The following is a 16,665-nucleotide window of genomic DNA, read 5'->3' on the forward strand; positions in this document are numbered from 1 at the left end:
GCCGCTGCCAGTCTGTGAAGACAACACTGAGCTAGATGGACCAATGGTCTGACTCAGTAAATGGTGGCTTCATATGTTCCTATGACCCAGAAGAGACAGGCAAACGCCCTCTTTGAATGAGACATCCGTGACCCTGGTACCCTGTAAATGGAGTCATTTAACTGGTAAAGTTTTACCATCTTCCACAGTTTCTCAAGAAGGACTTGCTCCAATTCTCGTTGGACAAGACAGCTCAGAGAGTTCTATAGAAAACCGGGTCAACGCACACAAGGCATCTGCCAACGTTTTCCCTGCTAGAAAAAAAGACTCCCCACTCAGTAATCATGTTTAAATTCATTTGTATTTTAATAGTATTAAATTAGCTTAAATTACTCAATTTTTTTTTCCCAATTCCACATTTGAAACCAATCTAAAAAGGAGCAAAAATGTTGACACACCACAGCAGTACTAATTCCAAATGTTAACTTTTTCTTCTTTTTTAAAGTCAGGTCTGTACAGCAAAAAGTAGCAAAGAGTCCGTTGATTATCATCCATACCATACAGCAAGCTCGGGCGGGCGGGCGGGCGGAAGGGGAGACATTCTGTACACAAGTGCGTGAAAAGCACTCCCACCTTCTAGGCTTAAGCTGTACCGACACACCCCAAACCATTTCTACCTACAGAGGATATTTTGGTGTAGGGGAAAACCAAACAAAACTGATTCTCTCTGAAGTTCCCTTTATCGTTTTCTCCAGTGTTTTTCTTTTTTCCCTCTTGTACAAAATATTACAATGATTTTATATATATTTACAGAAGTTTTTGCACAACTAGAAAAAACAGTATTACAATCAGGCTTGGCAATCTTCCTTTGTGTTCAACATGATCGAGAAGTTTAAAAGCGGCTGCAGCCAGTCGCGGTTCGTCCAATCACGCAATTTGAGGTGGTCTGCGACGATGCAGTTTACTTTCTGCTTCTTGTGCAAACTGAGCCTTAATTTAAAACAGGGAATCCAAGACAAGAAATGCAATGCCCTCAAGCTGACTACAGCCAGACTTTGAGAGCCCAGAAGGCCAAATGGTCTGTCCCACGCTCCCAACGTTAAATCTCTCCACTGTGGTTTTTTCTGGCTCACCAAAAGCAGTTTTTACTTCTGAGTAGTCAGGAAGACATTAAGGCAGCAGCCAACGTGGGGAACCATTTCACTCTTCCCAGGTAGTTTGTTTTTGCAAACTTCCTTCCCAGGACAGAATTTCATTCCTTATAAGATTTAGGTTTAATTTTGCTTTCGGGCTTAGGTCAGCGAGAGAGAAAACAAGAGCTGCGTTTTAAAGCTATCGTGTGGTTATGGCTTATGGTTCAACTCCCTGCAAATAATGAGGTATGCAACACGGAAACGTAACCGTCAGATGAACGTATTGCAGGCATAAGTGACTTTCTTTTTTTTTTTTTTAAGGGAAAGAGGGGAAAGAGATTGCCAGACCTAATTCTGAAGAAGTGCCAAAATAGAAGAAGGAAAAGAAAGAGATGGGGGGGGGGGGGATGGAGAAGACTGAGAAGGAAAGACCAAACAATGTTCCTAGTAGCTTTCGACCCATTGCGCAAACCCTTTTTCCACCAACGTCCGGTTTATAGACACCAACTGGAAAAGAAAAAAAGAAGAAAATTGGCATGTGACTGGAGAATGGCCTATTTGATTGCATCATGCATCCTAGGATTTTTTTAAAAAAATATTTTTCGGATTTTTAAAATCGAGAAATCTTGCTCTGAATGAGTACAACTCAAAGTCAGGCCGGTGGGAGCACCAAGCTGGGGAAAGGTGCAGAATAGGGTTGTACTGGGTGCAGAATTCTGCCCCCTTCGAACAGAACCACAGTTCCAGGCCTGTGGCTGTCGAGATTAATTTGCCCCGCTAACTGAGCAAAGAGGCACCTTTTCAAAGTGGTGATTCTCTTGTATTTAGCAGGGGGAGAGCAACTGGCCCTCTCCGTCCCCAGCACAACATCCCTCCAGTGACTGTGGCTGGGGTCTGTCTTAGCAGATTGTGAGCCCTTTGGGAATGGGGAGCCGTTTTATTTGTTTGTTTACAGTCTATCTATGTGAATGTTTTGTTTGAAAAGCGGTATATAAATATCCGTCATACGCGTATGGAAAAAAACTTTGGAACTCTCTGCCTTGGAACTCATGTGCGACATAAACAAACAAACCAAAACAAACCTTAAATTGAGCAAAAGCCCTCAAGGAGTGTAAAAGCCACTAGGCCCAACACGGAGACGCTCTATTTTGTGGCTTTGGGCCACACAGAATGCAGAACAGATGAATAACCTGCAATAACCTTCACCCAGTTGTCCTTCCTGACTGCGCACGTACCTCGTCTCCTATCATGCTCCACAGCTGAATTAAGGGTAAGCCAGTCGGACTGTCGTAATTTGTGACCTGGGAAGAGAGCAGGGCCTGTTAATACCTAGCAACGGACTGGCAGAATCGCGCCCCCGGCCCCACGACAGCTAATTTGAGGTATGCTTGCGACTGGGGGCAGAATCCCCCATTTTACACAAACCAGGTCACCAAAAATCCTATTAAAATGTTAAAACAAACAAATCGGCATGTCCTTAAAAACTATTTTCTGCCCCCTTTGGATACAACGGATCACAAAATGCAGCCTGCTATCATGTTGTATAGCATGGCCAGGTTTTGTGCAAAATCCACCGGATGCTGGCAGGCAGTGGGTCCTGTCAGCGATAGAGTGGCCACCGATGCTCAATGCACTTCAATGCGCTCTTCCAGCCTCATACTTTTACCATTCTATAGGAACAGAGGAAGCTGCCACATCCTGAGTCAGACCCTTGGTCCACCTCGCTCAGTATTGTCTTCACAGACTGGCAGCAGCTTCTCCAAGGCTGCAGGCAGGAATCTCTCTCAGCCCTCTCTTGGAGATGCTGCCAGGGAGGGAACTGGGGACCTTCAGCTCTTCCCAGAGTGGCTCCATCCCCTGAGGGGGAATCTCTTCCAGTGCTCATACTTCTGGTCTCCCTTTCATATGCAACCAGGGCAGACCCTGCTTAGCTAAGGGGACAAGTCCTGCTTGCGACCCCAAGACCAGCTCTCCTCTCCTAAAAAGATCTCAAGTACAGAGCCAGGAAAGATCTTAGGGAATATAGGAAGCTGCCATATACTGAGTCAGACCCTTGGTCCACCTAGCTCAGTATTGGCTTCACAGACTGGCAGCGGCTTCTCCAAGGTTGCAGGCAGGAGTCTCTCTCCCAGCCCTGTCTCGCTGGAGATGCTGCCAGGGAAGGAACGTGGAGCCTAGTTGCTCTTCCCAGAGTGGCTCCATCCCCTGAGGGGGAATCTCTTCCAGTGCTCACACTAGTCTCCCATTCATATGCAACCAGGAAAGACCCATAACTACCACAACAGAAATCCAGTGTATATCTGTTTCTAAGTCTCTGTCAAGTGTCCAAGTTTTTTTGGTTTTTTTTAGAGATGCTCTCTGAGTAAGGACTCTGCTTTTTGCAGCAATTCGAAGAGTGAAGCACACTTAATACTCTGGGCTAGAAGGATGTTATTTCATCTATGACTGCTTTCTGTTTTGGTTGACTGAATGACACACATTTGTGTTCGAAGGACTGGAAATATATTTTCCGAAGTGGAAATATATTTTCCGAAGTGGAAATATATTTTCCGAAGTGGAAATATATTTTCCGAAGTGGAAATATATTTTCCGAAGTGGAAATATATTTTCCGAAGTGGAAATATATTTTCCGAAGTGGAAGTCTGGACAAAAGGGAACATTTTCTTTGTATTTTTTTGGAAACAACTTGGGACACTTGGCAGAGATGTTTATATTCATCACACTCTCATACATGCACATTTGTTGCATCTATTGTATATGGTGGGATTTAACTTCTTAATTTGTCTCTTTAAGATATAGTTTTAAGCTGCATCTGGTTTTAAATTTTATGTTTTATCCATTTCACTTGTGCGAGCCACTCCGAGAAGTCGTGAACTGGGGCGACAGGGTGCAAATGCGTTCGGTGAAGAAGCAGAACCAGGTTTTCCACACTCCCGCACCAAAACTTCTCCGAGTCGCAAGGCGTCCTTAGGAGACTGACACACAGCCACGCTGCCTACCTGGGCAAGCAAGGGCGAGCCTCTGGTCATGTCGCTAACTGCCGTGTCTGCTTCCGATGAAAACTGGTCTTCGTCTTGCGGAAACGGGGAGAGGAACCAAAAGGAAGAAAGAAGGTCCGTTTTACACGCTGCTGGCAAAGGCCAAGCAAAACCAGGACACACTCCCTAAAGCAGAATGCCAACAGGACGGAGAAAGGGTACACGGCCCGGTCTGAGGGCACGCTGCCCCACCACAAGCTAGAGATCTCCCTGCATGCAGAAATCTAGCACGCCAAGCAGAAGGACCAATGTCGAAAGGCATCCTTCGGACGCCATTTCCCTTCCCCTCTGAACGCGCGGAATAAATCCGTTCCTAGGTAGCTCTGCCCAGAAACAACTGCCCAGAACCCGCCTGGGTGCTCTCCCACAACGTCACTCACAGGAAGGCGGGAGGGATGCATTTGTGGATGGTGCACCACGGAAGGGCATCCCCCCCTCGGAATAACCCGACAGGTGCGCCTAAATCGTGAGAACAGCCCTGCTGGATCAGGCCCCAGGCCTAAAAACCTCCAGGGTTTTTAAATTCCAGCCCGATTTTGGGGCTTTTAATTACTGGAATGGTTGAAATGCTGTTTTAAAATGTTTTTAAATTGTTGATCGTTGTTCTGTTGTTTTTAATTTGTTTTAGCTTTTTATTGTTTTGTTTTAATTGTAAACGCCCTGAGCCATTTTGGAAGGACGGTATATAAATAAAGTAAAAAAGAGTAAGAGTAAGAGTAAGAGTAAAAATTAAATTAAATATAATATAATATAATATAATATAATATAATATAATATAATATAATATAATATAATATAATAATAAATTTGGTCCAGCTTCCTGTTTCGCACAGTGGCCCGCCCGATGCCCCAGGGAATCCCCCAGGCAAGAGCCATCCCACCTCTAAGGCTGGAGGTGGCCCACAGCCACCAGGCCAGTAGCCATCAATTGAACGGTCCTGCACGGCCTAACACCACTTGTCTCTGCGGACGGAGCACACCGAGGCACCCCTCTTCAGACCCCAAGGGATCTTGGGTCCTTGGCTGCAACGTTGCACGCCCCTCAAATGTCTCCTCGCACCCTCCCCTTCCCACCCCCTCACGAAGCACATCATCGGCAAAGCACCATCGACGACATGAACCCCGACACGCTCCCCTCCATCATTACCTGGGAGTGGGACGACATTGTCCAGCAAGACTTCTGCTCCTTGGAAAGGCAGCGTGACGAAGTCAGACCTTGAACAAGGAGAGACGCAAACCGTCAGGCTCCAAAGCACCGCCGTCTCCCACGATGCAAGACGACAGCACTCGGGGCTTTTTCGTTTAGAAGGCAAACGGGGTGGTGGTGGTGAGGATGATGATGAGAGGCTTATAAAACCAGGCAGGGCGTAGCAACAGGAGCGAGACGTTTTCCTTCCCTCTCCCTTTAGCACGGGGACTCGGTTGTCCAACCCAAATGGAAGGCAGAAAGTCGAAGGCGGCCGGTTCTGGTGCATCCCGAGTGAAGGAACCATCGGACGCCACCCACTCCCAGGCGAGGCCGGCTTGGAAGAGGTGGCGAAGCTAGAACCCGAGGCCACCCCAAGACACCGGCCTCCTCTGTAGGTGGGAATTTGCTTGGGGGGGAAGCGCGAGGCAACCCAGAGGATTCTCGATTCGACTCTCCCGAGCAATCTCGCCATCAACCCAAGAAAGAGCAAAAAGGTGACGTCTTCAAGGTGCGGTGGGCAACCTCCAAAACTCAACAAAACTCCTGCCTTACGAGACAGGGGAGCAGGGAGTTCCCAAGGTAAGCAGGGCCGATGGCGTTCCCTCTGGGGGGCCACGCAGAATCTCCCACGCTCCCACCCACCCGAGAGCGGCCCAAGCGCCCCCTTCCCGGGAAGGCGTTCTCCCCCTGCTCACCTGATCTGCCGGAGCGTTTCGATCTTGACTCGCTCGTACCCGCCGTAGTCTACGTATCGGATCTCCACTTCGCCGGCGTCCTTGAAATAGCCCACCACTTGCGCCCGCCACCACGCGCCTTCCACGCCCGGCGCGGCGCACACCACGCCGACTGCAAAGCACCAACCAGACGCCTGTCAAACACCACAGCTCATGTACCCGGGTGGCCATTTCCCACACTATCTGGACCTGCTCCCTGCCAGCGTGGCGTCGTGGTTAGAGTGCTGGACAAGGACCGGGGAGACCCGAGTTCGAATCCCCATTCAATCCTGTAACTCACTGGGTGACTCTGGGTCTGTCAGGCGTATCTCAACTTGACCTACCTCAAAGGGTTGTTGCGAGGATAAGCACCACCACTCTGGGATCTTTGGCAGAAGAGCGGGAATGAAAACCCTTCTAGGGTCCTATTTCTTCTCATTCGTCAAGGGAAGCCACAGTCAAGGAAGCCACTGGTACATGTGTACCACTGGTAAATGGAGAGCCAGTGTGGTGTAGTGGTTAGAGTGCTGGACTAGGACCAAGGAGACCCGAGTTCAAATCCACATTCAGCCATGAAACTAGCTGGGTGACTCGGGGCCAGTCACTTCTCTCTCAGCCCAACCTACTTCACAGGGTTGTTGTGAAAGAGAAACTCAAGTATGTAGCACACTGCTCTGGGCTCCTTGGAGGAAGAGCGGGATAGAAATGTAATAATAATAATAATAGTCAGTTATTCCATGAGCAAGTCCAAGATCAACCTGCTTTTTATTCACTGGTCTTAAATTACGCACCTTCCGCTTCTCTGCAGAAGACGGCGATCCTCTTCCTAACAGTCCTTGAATTTTCGTAATGGCTTTCCCCATTTCCACTGTATTTACTAACCTGAGACATTTTGGAAGGGCGGTATAGAAATCAAATAAATAAAGAGAGGAGAGCTGGTCTTGTGGTAGCAAGCATGACTTGTCCCCATAGCTAAGCAGGGTTTGCCCTGGTTGCATATGAATGGGAGACTTGATGTGCGAGCACTGCAAGATCTTCCCCCTCAGGGGATGATGGAGCCGCTCTGGGAAGAGCATCTAGGCTCCAAGTTCCCTCCCTGGCAGCATCTCCAGATAAGGCTGAGAGAGATTCCTGCCTACAACCTTGGAGAAGCCGCTGCCAGTCTGTGAAGACAATACTGAGCTAGATAGACCAAGGGTCTGACTCAGTATATGGCAGTCTCCTATGTTCCTAAATAAATATATTTATATCCCACTTTTCCTCCAAGAAGCTCAAAGCAGCGCACATGGTTATGCTCACCTCCACAACCACCCTGTGAGGTAGGCAAGGCTGAGAGCTAAGTGGCTGGCCCAGCTGGTTCACTCCTTGCATCTTGCTGCTTTATTTTTAGCAATAAATCAATAATAATAATAATAATAATAATAATAATAGTAATATTTGCAACCTGCTCTTCCTCCAAGGACCCCAGAGCAGCGAACAAGGCTATGTTTCTCCTCACAACCCTGTGAAGTAGGTTAGGCTAAGAGATGAGTGACTGGCCCAGAGTCACCCAGTGAGTTCCATGACAGGGATTTGAACTCGTGTCTCCTGGGTCCTGGTCCAACTCTCTTCCGGAACCTGGCATCCCCAGCCGCCAGGACTATTCAGCTGATCTGGACTAATGAGATGTCCGAGATGCAATGCCATTTCTTTTCCCAAGGATTGCTCCTGAAGTATCCCAGTCTCTTCCCTTCTGTGACATCACAGCAGTTCAGCCAATGACATCCAGAGGCAGCACATAGGATAAGGAGGGGGCCATAATGGAGTTTAAACACGCACATTTTAGGTACTGGAGACCAGAGTGGGAAATGATCTTTTTTTCTTTTGGTTCGACCACTGAGAAGGACTTCAAGGACACAATATACAGAGCCTAAATTTGGAGACCGTCTTTAAATTCAATCCAACTACCAGTTTATCTGGGAAGGAGCCAGTTCTAGTGGGTAGACTGCCTTCTGCGAAGAGAGCCGGAAAAAGGCCCCGGAGGAGAAATCCTTGCCCGGATTTCATCCCACCTGCCGGGGGGGGGGGAGCCCCGAGTGTGACGCCCCCTAACCTTCCACCGGCGTCGGCATCGTCGGAATCCCCGGCTGCGAGTAGCAGAGATACATCTGCTGGTCTAAACTGCGAAGGACGTGGAACGTGGGGTGTGTGTGCTGCTGGACGAAGAGGTGTCCGGCGTTGATCTGGTTCACCACGATCACCTCCACCGTGACGCCGTCGGGAAGCATGAGCTGCAAAAAACACAGGGCGTGAGAGTGAATCCAGCTCCCGGCAGACGACGGGGCCATTGCCACAATCCTCGACAGGGCAAGGTGGTTGTGGTCGTCTTGGGTAGAATACAGGAGGGGTTGACCATGGCCCTCTCCCGCGCAGCATGAGATGATGCCTTTCAGCATTCTTCCTATTCTACCGCTGTTGGTGTTTCCCAAAAGAGTGTGGGAAACATGCCCGCGGGGATTCAAACCCTGCAACCTCTGGCTTGCTAGTCGATGCTCTTCCCAGCTATCCCATCCTCTCAGGGGGATATCTTCCATTTCAAACACAAATAGTCTCCCATTCAAATGCAAACCAGGGTGAACCCTGCTTAGCAAAGGGGACCATTCATGCTGGCTACCACGCAGCGGGATACGGCTTGAGCAGCAAGCCAGAGGTTGCCGGTTCGAATCCCTGCGGGTCTGTTTCCCAGACGACGGGAAACACTTATATCGGGCGGCAGTGATAGAGGAAGAGGCTGAAAGGCATCACCATCTCATACTCTGCGGGAGGAGGCAATGGCCAACCCCTCCTGCGTTCTACCCAAGGCAAAGCTCTGTGGTTGACCCTGACTTGACGGCACACTTTACCTTTACCATCGCCGTCGGCTTTTAGGAAACAACAACATCTGGTAACGTTGAAACAACTGCTCACGTTTTACTGCATTGTGAATATTACAGAGACATAAGACGCCAACAAATTGCCCCACTTTTGATTAATTTTCCGGGTCGTGGAGAGGATTTTTATTTAAACTATTTGCTCACTAATCCTAATTCGGATGTTATTCATATCGTGGCCAAATATTGTTATGTAATATGCCAAATGCGTATAAATGTAGTCTGATTTTATATCATCATCATCATCATCTTATTATCATGATTATTTTAATATTGTTGTATTGCTGGTCTACGACCGAAATAAAGTTTTATTTACTTTCTTACTAACTCAAGACCCATCTCTTCAGCCAAGCATTTTAGCTCTCTGGTAGTTTTTTCTGGGCATTTCAAATTTGATCTTTTCCCTCTGTTTTAATGGTGAAACTTTCCCCGTGGGTTTCATTCTTGGTTTGTGTCCTGCTGCAAACCGTGCAGGGATGGGGAACCTTGGCACTCCTGCAGATGTTGGCCTACAGTTCCCACAATCCCTAGCTATTGGCCTCTGTGGCTGGGGAATATGGGAGTTGTAGTCCAAAAAACAGCTGGAGTGCCAAGGTTCCCCATCCCTGGCCTAGAGACTTCGGTCGTGGGCGGCCGCACAAATCTCAACCAACCCACCCAGCCTTCGTCGTCTCCCTGCAGAGTAAGGACCGAACTGCTGTTGGCTTCTCTCTTCTGCTTTCCCGAAGGGAGGAGCCAAAAGTTGGGTCCGTTTTTCAAACCACACAGTTTTATTACTCGATGAAAAACATCCATATATAAATGCGCCCCCTGCTGAGATACGACCCTCCCCATCTCTGGCAATTTTCTGAAAACACCTGAAAACACATCTCTTCCTCAACCAGGCTTTTCCAGCTTTTTAAAACTGGTTTTCAAATTGTTCTGATTATTTAACTGTTGTTTTATGATGTTTTTTTTAACAGTTAGTCATCGTTTTATGCTTTATAATAATTTGTTTAATTATTAATTGATTTTAATGGTGTTTTAATGTAAACCGCCCAGAGCCTTTTGGAAGGGCGGTATAAAAGTTTTAATAATAAATAAATAAATAAATATTAACATAAAATAAAATAAAAATTAACATAAAATAAAATAAAAATTAACATAAAATAAAATAAAAATTAACATAAAATAAAATAAAAATTAACATAAAATAAAATAAATTAACATAAAATAAAATAAAATAAATTAACATAAAATAAAATAAAATAAATTAACATAAAATAAAATAAATTAATGCTGGGATTCTTCGCTGATGAGCTAGTAAGTCAACCCGGGCTGCTCTGACGGCAACCCGCCCTATTCCCAGGGAAGAGAGCGCCCGAAATCCCGGCCGCCGCATTTACCCAGGACGTCATGGGGAGGGAGTGGAGAGGCAGCGATGGAGGAGGTGGTGCGTAGATGTTGGTGAGGCTCAAGTCTTTGAACTTCTTGCCGATCAGACTCAGTGCTTTGTCGACGTTCTGCTGAGAGCCTGGGGGGCGGTGGGGAAGAAGAGAGAGAGACAAAGCCAACACACAGGCGTGAAGCAAGTCCTTCTAGATTCCCGCCGCATGACCAAGGCGGTGAGCTCCCCAACAGCCCCGCAACACGAGCCGTGAAGGATGCTCCGGAGACTCCGACCGGGATCTTTCCCAGCCCGACCCGGAGAGGTGATCAGGGAGGGAAACTGGGATCTTCTACGTTTCTCCCGCAAACCGGAAGCTGCCATTTCCGGCAGTGCGAACCGGCTCACACATCCCTCACGGGGAAGATCTGCTCTGACTGTATTGGCGCTGTTATTGCCGGCCTGTGACCAAAACACTGAATTGAACTGAAGCGGCCATCTACTGAGGCAGACGCTTGTTCCACCAAGCTCAGGATTGTCTGCACAGGCTGGCAGCGGCTTCTCCAAGGTGGCAGGCAGGAGTCTCTCTCCCAGCCCTCTCTCGTTGGAGATGCTGCCAGGGAGGGAACTTGGGAACCTCCTGCTCTTCCCAGAGCGGCTCCATCCCCTGAGGGGAATATCTTGCAGTGCTCACACATCAAGTCTCCCTTTCATATGCAACCAGGGCGGACCCTGCTTAGCTAAGGGGACAAGTCCTGCTTGCGACCACCAGACCAGCTCTCCTCTCCTAAAAAGATCTCAAGTACAGAGCCAGGAAAGATCTTAGGGAATATAGGAAGCTGCCATATACTGAGTCAGATCCTTAGTCCATCTAACTCAGTATTGTCTTCACAGACTGGCAGCGGCTTCTCCCAGGTTGCAGGCAGGAGTCTCTCTCCCAGCCCTACCTGGAGATGCTGCCAGGGATTGAACCCAGGACCTTCTGCCTGCAAAGCAGGGGGGCTTTCCCACTCAGCTATGGCCCTTCCCTTCTGGGACAGATCAGCCAATGGCTCAACGCTGCATATATCCATCTCACATCTCCATCCTACAAGTTCTAGCCGGACCATTAACTTGGCTGCAATTTCCTCCAACTCACCTTCTATATGGCAGATCTGGAAGTCCTGGGTGTAAGGTAGCGTGGAAATGTAGATTTTGGCACCGGACGCTTGTTTGAGGAAACTCACGTACCGCCCTTGCTTGCCTATCAGCCGGCCAACCAAATGCTGCAGGGGAGGAAAAGTGAAGAGAGAGGCAAGGGGGCCATCAGCTGGTTCAGAAAAAGGCCAAGCGTCGTTTTCCATTTGTGAAGAAGCAGGGGGGCTGCTCTGTGCTTTCCTGGGATGCACCCTCAGTCGAGAGAGAGATGGCTCTGATCCCAAACCGAGGAGCACGCCGCTCCTTTGAGGTAGGCTGCCACCAGTTCCAAGACTGAGCTAAAGCCACTGACCCGGCTTAGACACAGCTTCGAACAACCTAGAAGTGTCTGGCTTGGGACTTACAGGCACTGTGCAGACCGAGTCCACACAACGCAGCTCCAGGTAAAGGTAAAGTGTGCCATCCTGTCGGTGTCGACTACAAAGCCCCGTGGTTGTCTTTGGTGGAATCCGGGAGGGGTTGACCTTTGCCTCCTCCCGTGCAGTGTGAGATGATGCCTTTCAGCATCTTCCTCTATCGCTGCTGCCCAATAGAGGTGTTTCCCATAGTCTGGGAAATATACCAGCGGGGATTCGAACCGGCAACCTCTGGCTCGCTAGTCACGTCATTTCCCCACTGCGCCAATGTATTATTCAGAAAACTACTCAACTGTAGCGAATGACCTTACGAGGCACATGGAGAAGAGTTCTGCGAGTGACCCTCCAGAAGATGTTAAATCGGACTGAAGTCACCGAGGGTAGATCCCAGGAAACCCTAGAGCCACCCGTTTCCCCACACCATTTTTATCAGCTATATGGCCTTCAAGTTGTCATTCCAAAAGGTGTTCAAGGACAGGATATCAATGTGTTGCTATGGCCAACACAAGAGCATCGACTAAAACCTAGTAGACTAGTTCACACCATGAGTATTTGGGTAGGACAAGCATCCTACCCAGGTTTGGGAGCTGGGCGTGGGCGTACTCCCGCTTTCTGCTCAGGGGTTGATAAAATGCAAGGTGGGGGATGGAGAAGCCATCGTGTGCAAGGATCCTGCTGGACACAAGGGCTTCCTCTCCAACCTCCTTCCACAGCTGGGTAGAAGGGAGAGTGCCTTGCCCCCTATGTCTCAACCTGGACCTTAAGATCTTCTTCCGAGGCCCTCCTCCGAGTGCTCCTACCAAATGAGGCAAGGCGGGTGGCAACCAGGGAGAGGGCCTTTTCGGTGGTGGCACCCCGTTTCTGGAATAGCCTCCCCAGTGAGGTTCTCCTGGCCTCATCACTTTGTTCGTTTCAATGCCAGGTGAAGACCTTTTTGTTCACTCTGGCCTTTTAATTTTTTTTTTTAATCTTTTAAATTGTTTTGTATTCTAGTTTCAACTTTCAAACCCTCCACTCTTTTTTTGGTCAGCTGTGTTTTTATGAAATAAACCCCAAGATGTTATGGGGCAGCTAACAAACCAAGATGATGACCATAATGATGATGGGCAGGGCCGGGTTCTCCAGCCCAGCGTGAACCATCGGGAAATGCCAACGGGCCCAGCTCCTGGGAACCTGTCTTATCCAGTTACCGACTGCACAAACTGGTCTAAGTGAATTATCCACGAGTTCTCCAAGTGTGGAAAGAATTTTGTTTCTCGGTTTTATGCTCTGCCCATCTCTAAGACGGCAGCCAATAAGACATCATCAAAATCCTTAGAAAGCCGGGCCTACTCCTTGAGACATCCGGAACAGCTTTTGCTGCCTGTTGAATGGGGCAGGGGGATATCCCACGTTCCCTGGCCCCTCAAAAACCCTCTAGTGTCCACCTACGAAGGGCAAAGCAGCTTACAGGTGCCCGGGCCAGCCTGTCCCACCAGGGTGGGGGGATATTTCAGCCCTTACTTTTGGAACTTCGATCTCCCAGATGACAAGCTCCATCTTATTGGATTCCACGCCCGTTTTCGAGCTGGGGCAGCTATCTTTCTTCCGGAGAGCACAGCCACTGTCCACGGAATCCATGCTATTTACATCTGAACCTACAGAGGAGGGAGAAAGTGCCGCCGTGAGCCCCGTCTCCACCACACAGCTCTTCAAGCCAAGACCTGCCAGTTCTGCAGGCATCACGGCATCCAACTCTCTCGAGAACGTAGGAGAACCTAGAACCATTCCCACACCCAAAGACATCGCCATCATTAATACACCAGTTTCCAATGAAGACCTTCTCAGAAATGGTCCGTGTATATCACAGCGGTGGATGTAAGACCATGAACACCCAGAACACCCTGATAGTTTTAGTCTGTGTGCCTCCAAAGCCCCCACACCCAGTGAACCTAGACCACACTGAGGCAGACACAAGTTCATGTGCCACTGATCAGCCCCATGGCAGAGTCCCTGCTTCAGCCTCACCAAGGGGAAAATCAAGACACACCCAGAAGCCGAAGCGAAACTCTCACCTCCCGAGTGATCCGTATCGGCTTCCGCCGGCCACGGCTGGTCGTGCCTCCGATCCTGGCAGTCTTCCTTCAGCACCCCGTTGCTGTATGGCACTTGGTTTTCGGGCAGCGCTGGAGAGTGGGGTTTTCGGCTCGGTGCCGAATGGTGTGCCAAGTCTTGGACTGAGGTCCTGGTCAAAAAATCCTGCTCGCAAGCGGAAGAGTTTTTCAAGAGCTCTTCCGCACTCGTCCCGTCTTCCGAGGTGCACGCACTGCACCCGGAGTCCTCTGTCACCGTGTGTGCATCTTCGAAGGCCTCCTCGAGGTTCGCCACCACGGTCAGGTCGCCGCCCGACGGCACAAGACCTACGCAGTCCATCAGCCGCCGACCAGGGTTAGTCAGGAGACCGTGTGTCAAGTGGCTGGAAAAGGTCACGTGATGGTTGACGTGCTCTTCCAATAGAGGAGCAGGGCTGACTGTGGAGGCCTTTTCAGGTGGGATCTCAGCTCCCTTACTGGATTCTACTTGGCCGACAGGCACCTTCTCCAGTGGTGCATCAATGCGGCCAACGGTTACTTGACAGATTCTGTCCGACATATCGCCCACCGATCCGGAAAGCACTTCTTCTGTGGCTGCGAGGATGACCCTGGAAATGATGTGTATGGCAACCTGCTCAATCGTCTCGACTTCTCTCTCCAAGCCAACTCCTCCGGGCCTCTCTTTCTCCAAACATGTCTTGTATCCACCTTCTCGGACTCCACTGCTTGCCAACGTCCTATCCGTGTCCGAACTAGACATCTCTTCTTTCGGGGGCAACGCCGAACTAGCAGGTTCCAGCAGCCGCTGCGTCAACACCGCAACCTCCCTCTCCAGTCCACCACCAGCACCGCCATTGATCTCTTCCATTTTGGGGTCATCAACACCAGCCAAGGCCTTGGGCAGAGTTTGGCTCGCTGCTTCGGAGCAAGGGACAGGTGAAGAACCAGCACCTACCGAGGTCGATGCGAGCGAGAGCCCTTCTCTCCAGGGCTTCTCTGATGCATCTTTCTGGACAGCCACATCGGGGCTGTCCTCTGGCTCTTCCAAACGAGACGTCTCCGGTGGAGATGCCCAACCCACCTCTGGCATCTGCTCTGCACCTTGCGTGGGTTCCAGCTTCTCCTCGGCTGCACCCTCCGTATGGAGGGAGTCACCAGCTCGTCGTGTCTCCTGAAGAGAAGACATCTGTGCGGGAGATCCAAATCCACCTTGAGAAATAGCTGTCTCCAGTTTTTGACTGTTGTCCTGAAGAGTGTCCGATCCGACGGCGGGCTCTGGCACAACAGGGTGCGGCTTCGAGGGGTCCAAGCTCTGGGCGCTGGACTCCGGAGAGGGTGCCCGCCGCCCCGAAGACTCCAAGGCGAAGGCGCCTTCAGCAGTCTGTGCAACCGCCAAAGGCAGCGGCCGTTTGTCGCTGGCGTCATCTTTCGAGCCGGGTTGTCTCTTGGGACTGCCGATCCGGTCTTCTTCCAAGCCGGCCAAGTCCTGCCTGCCGCGATTGCTTGCCCGCTCCTTTTTCCGCGAAGAAAACCACCACCACCCGATGAGGGCCAGGACTCCCGGGATGGCGAAGGGCAGCAGCTTATGGAAACGCAGAGCCATGGTGAAGGTCCCTAGCAGTCACACCTAGGAGGAGAGAAGAAGAACAGAGCAGGTTACAAGAGGGGCTTCTGTGCTCTAGGTCTAGGCCAGAGATTCTCAGCGTTGGGTCCCCAGATGTTACTGGATTTCAACTCCCAGAATTCCCAACCAAAGGCCACTGGGGCTGAGGATTCTGGGAGTTGAAGTCCAATAACATCTGGGGGCCCAAGGCTGAGAATCCTTGCTCTAGGCAGCGCTCAGCTGGGCCTCCGTGGTCTTAGGGCTGCAGCGTCTAATGCGTTACTGCCCATCTAACTGGGAGGGGGACCCGTTTAAGAAAAGGTTAACTTTTAATGCAAGTACAGGTGAAACTCGGAAAATTAGAATATCGTGCAAAAGTCCATTAATTTCAGTCATGCAAATTAAAAGGTGAAACTGATATATGAGACAGACGCATTACATGCAAAGCGAGAGAAGTCCAGCCTTATTTGGTTATCATTGTGATGATCATGGCGTACAGCTCGTGAAAACCCCAAATCCATAATCCCAGAAATTTAGAATATTACATGGAACCAAGAAGACAAGGACTGTAGAATAGAACAATATCGGACCTCCGAAAAGTATACAGTGTACTGTGCTTGATTGGCCAGCAAACTCGCCTGACCTGACTCCATAGAGAATCTATGGGGCATTGCCGAGAGAAGGATGAGAGACATGAGAGCAAACAATGCAGAAGAGCTGAAGGCCGCTAATGAAGCATCCTGGTCTTCCATAACACCTCCTCAGTGCCACAGGCTGACAGCATCCATGCCACGCCGCATGGAGGCAGTCATTGCTGCCAAAGGGGCCCAAACCAAGGACTGAATACATATGCATGCTTCTACTTTTCAGAGGTCCGATATTGTTCTCTTCTACAATCCTTGTCTTCTTGGTTCCATGTGATATTCTAATTTTCTGGGATTGTGGATTTGGGGTTTTCATGAGCTGTACGCCATGATCACCACAATGATAACAAATTAAGGCTGGACTTCTCTCGCTTTGCATGTAATGTGTCTGTCTCATATATCAGTTTCACCTTTTAATTTGCATGACTGAAATTAATGGACTTTTGCACGATATTCTAATTTTCCG

At 49.5% G+C, this 16,665-nt stretch overlaps 1 protein-coding gene across 1 annotated transcript in view; it reads right to left on the reverse strand.

Moving 5' to 3' along the window:
• Positions 1–321: 321 nt before the first annotated feature.
• The window catches only part of AKAP1 (A-kinase anchoring protein 1), a 30,785-nt gene continuing 14,441 nt past the window's right edge, over positions 322–16,665 (reverse strand). The window contains exons 2-11 of the mRNA XM_053275261.1: positions 13,935–15,579; positions 13,384–13,517; positions 11,466–11,592; positions 10,347–10,474; positions 8,145–8,322; positions 6,035–6,185; positions 5,298–5,365; positions 4,112–4,185; positions 2,348–2,413; positions 322–1,619 (exon numbers count right to left, since the gene is read on the reverse strand). Of these exons, the coding sequence (XP_053131236.1) occupies positions 1,557–1,619; positions 2,348–2,413; positions 4,112–4,185; positions 5,298–5,365; positions 6,035–6,185; positions 8,145–8,322; positions 10,347–10,474; positions 11,466–11,592; positions 13,384–13,517; positions 13,935–15,555 (2,610 nt within the window). The 5' untranslated portion in view covers positions 15,556–15,579 and the 3' untranslated portion in view covers positions 322–1,556. The remainder of the gene's footprint in view (positions 1,620–2,347; positions 2,414–4,111; positions 4,186–5,297; positions 5,366–6,034; positions 6,186–8,144; positions 8,323–10,346; positions 10,475–11,465; positions 11,593–13,383; positions 13,518–13,934; positions 15,580–16,665) is intronic.

The sequence above is a fragment of the Hemicordylus capensis genome, chromosome 12 (assembly GCF_027244095.1).
Source record: "Hemicordylus capensis ecotype Gifberg chromosome 12, rHemCap1.1.pri, whole genome shotgun sequence".
In the NCBI taxonomy this organism is placed as follows: Eukaryota; Metazoa; Chordata; class Lepidosauria; order Squamata; family Cordylidae; genus Hemicordylus; species Hemicordylus capensis.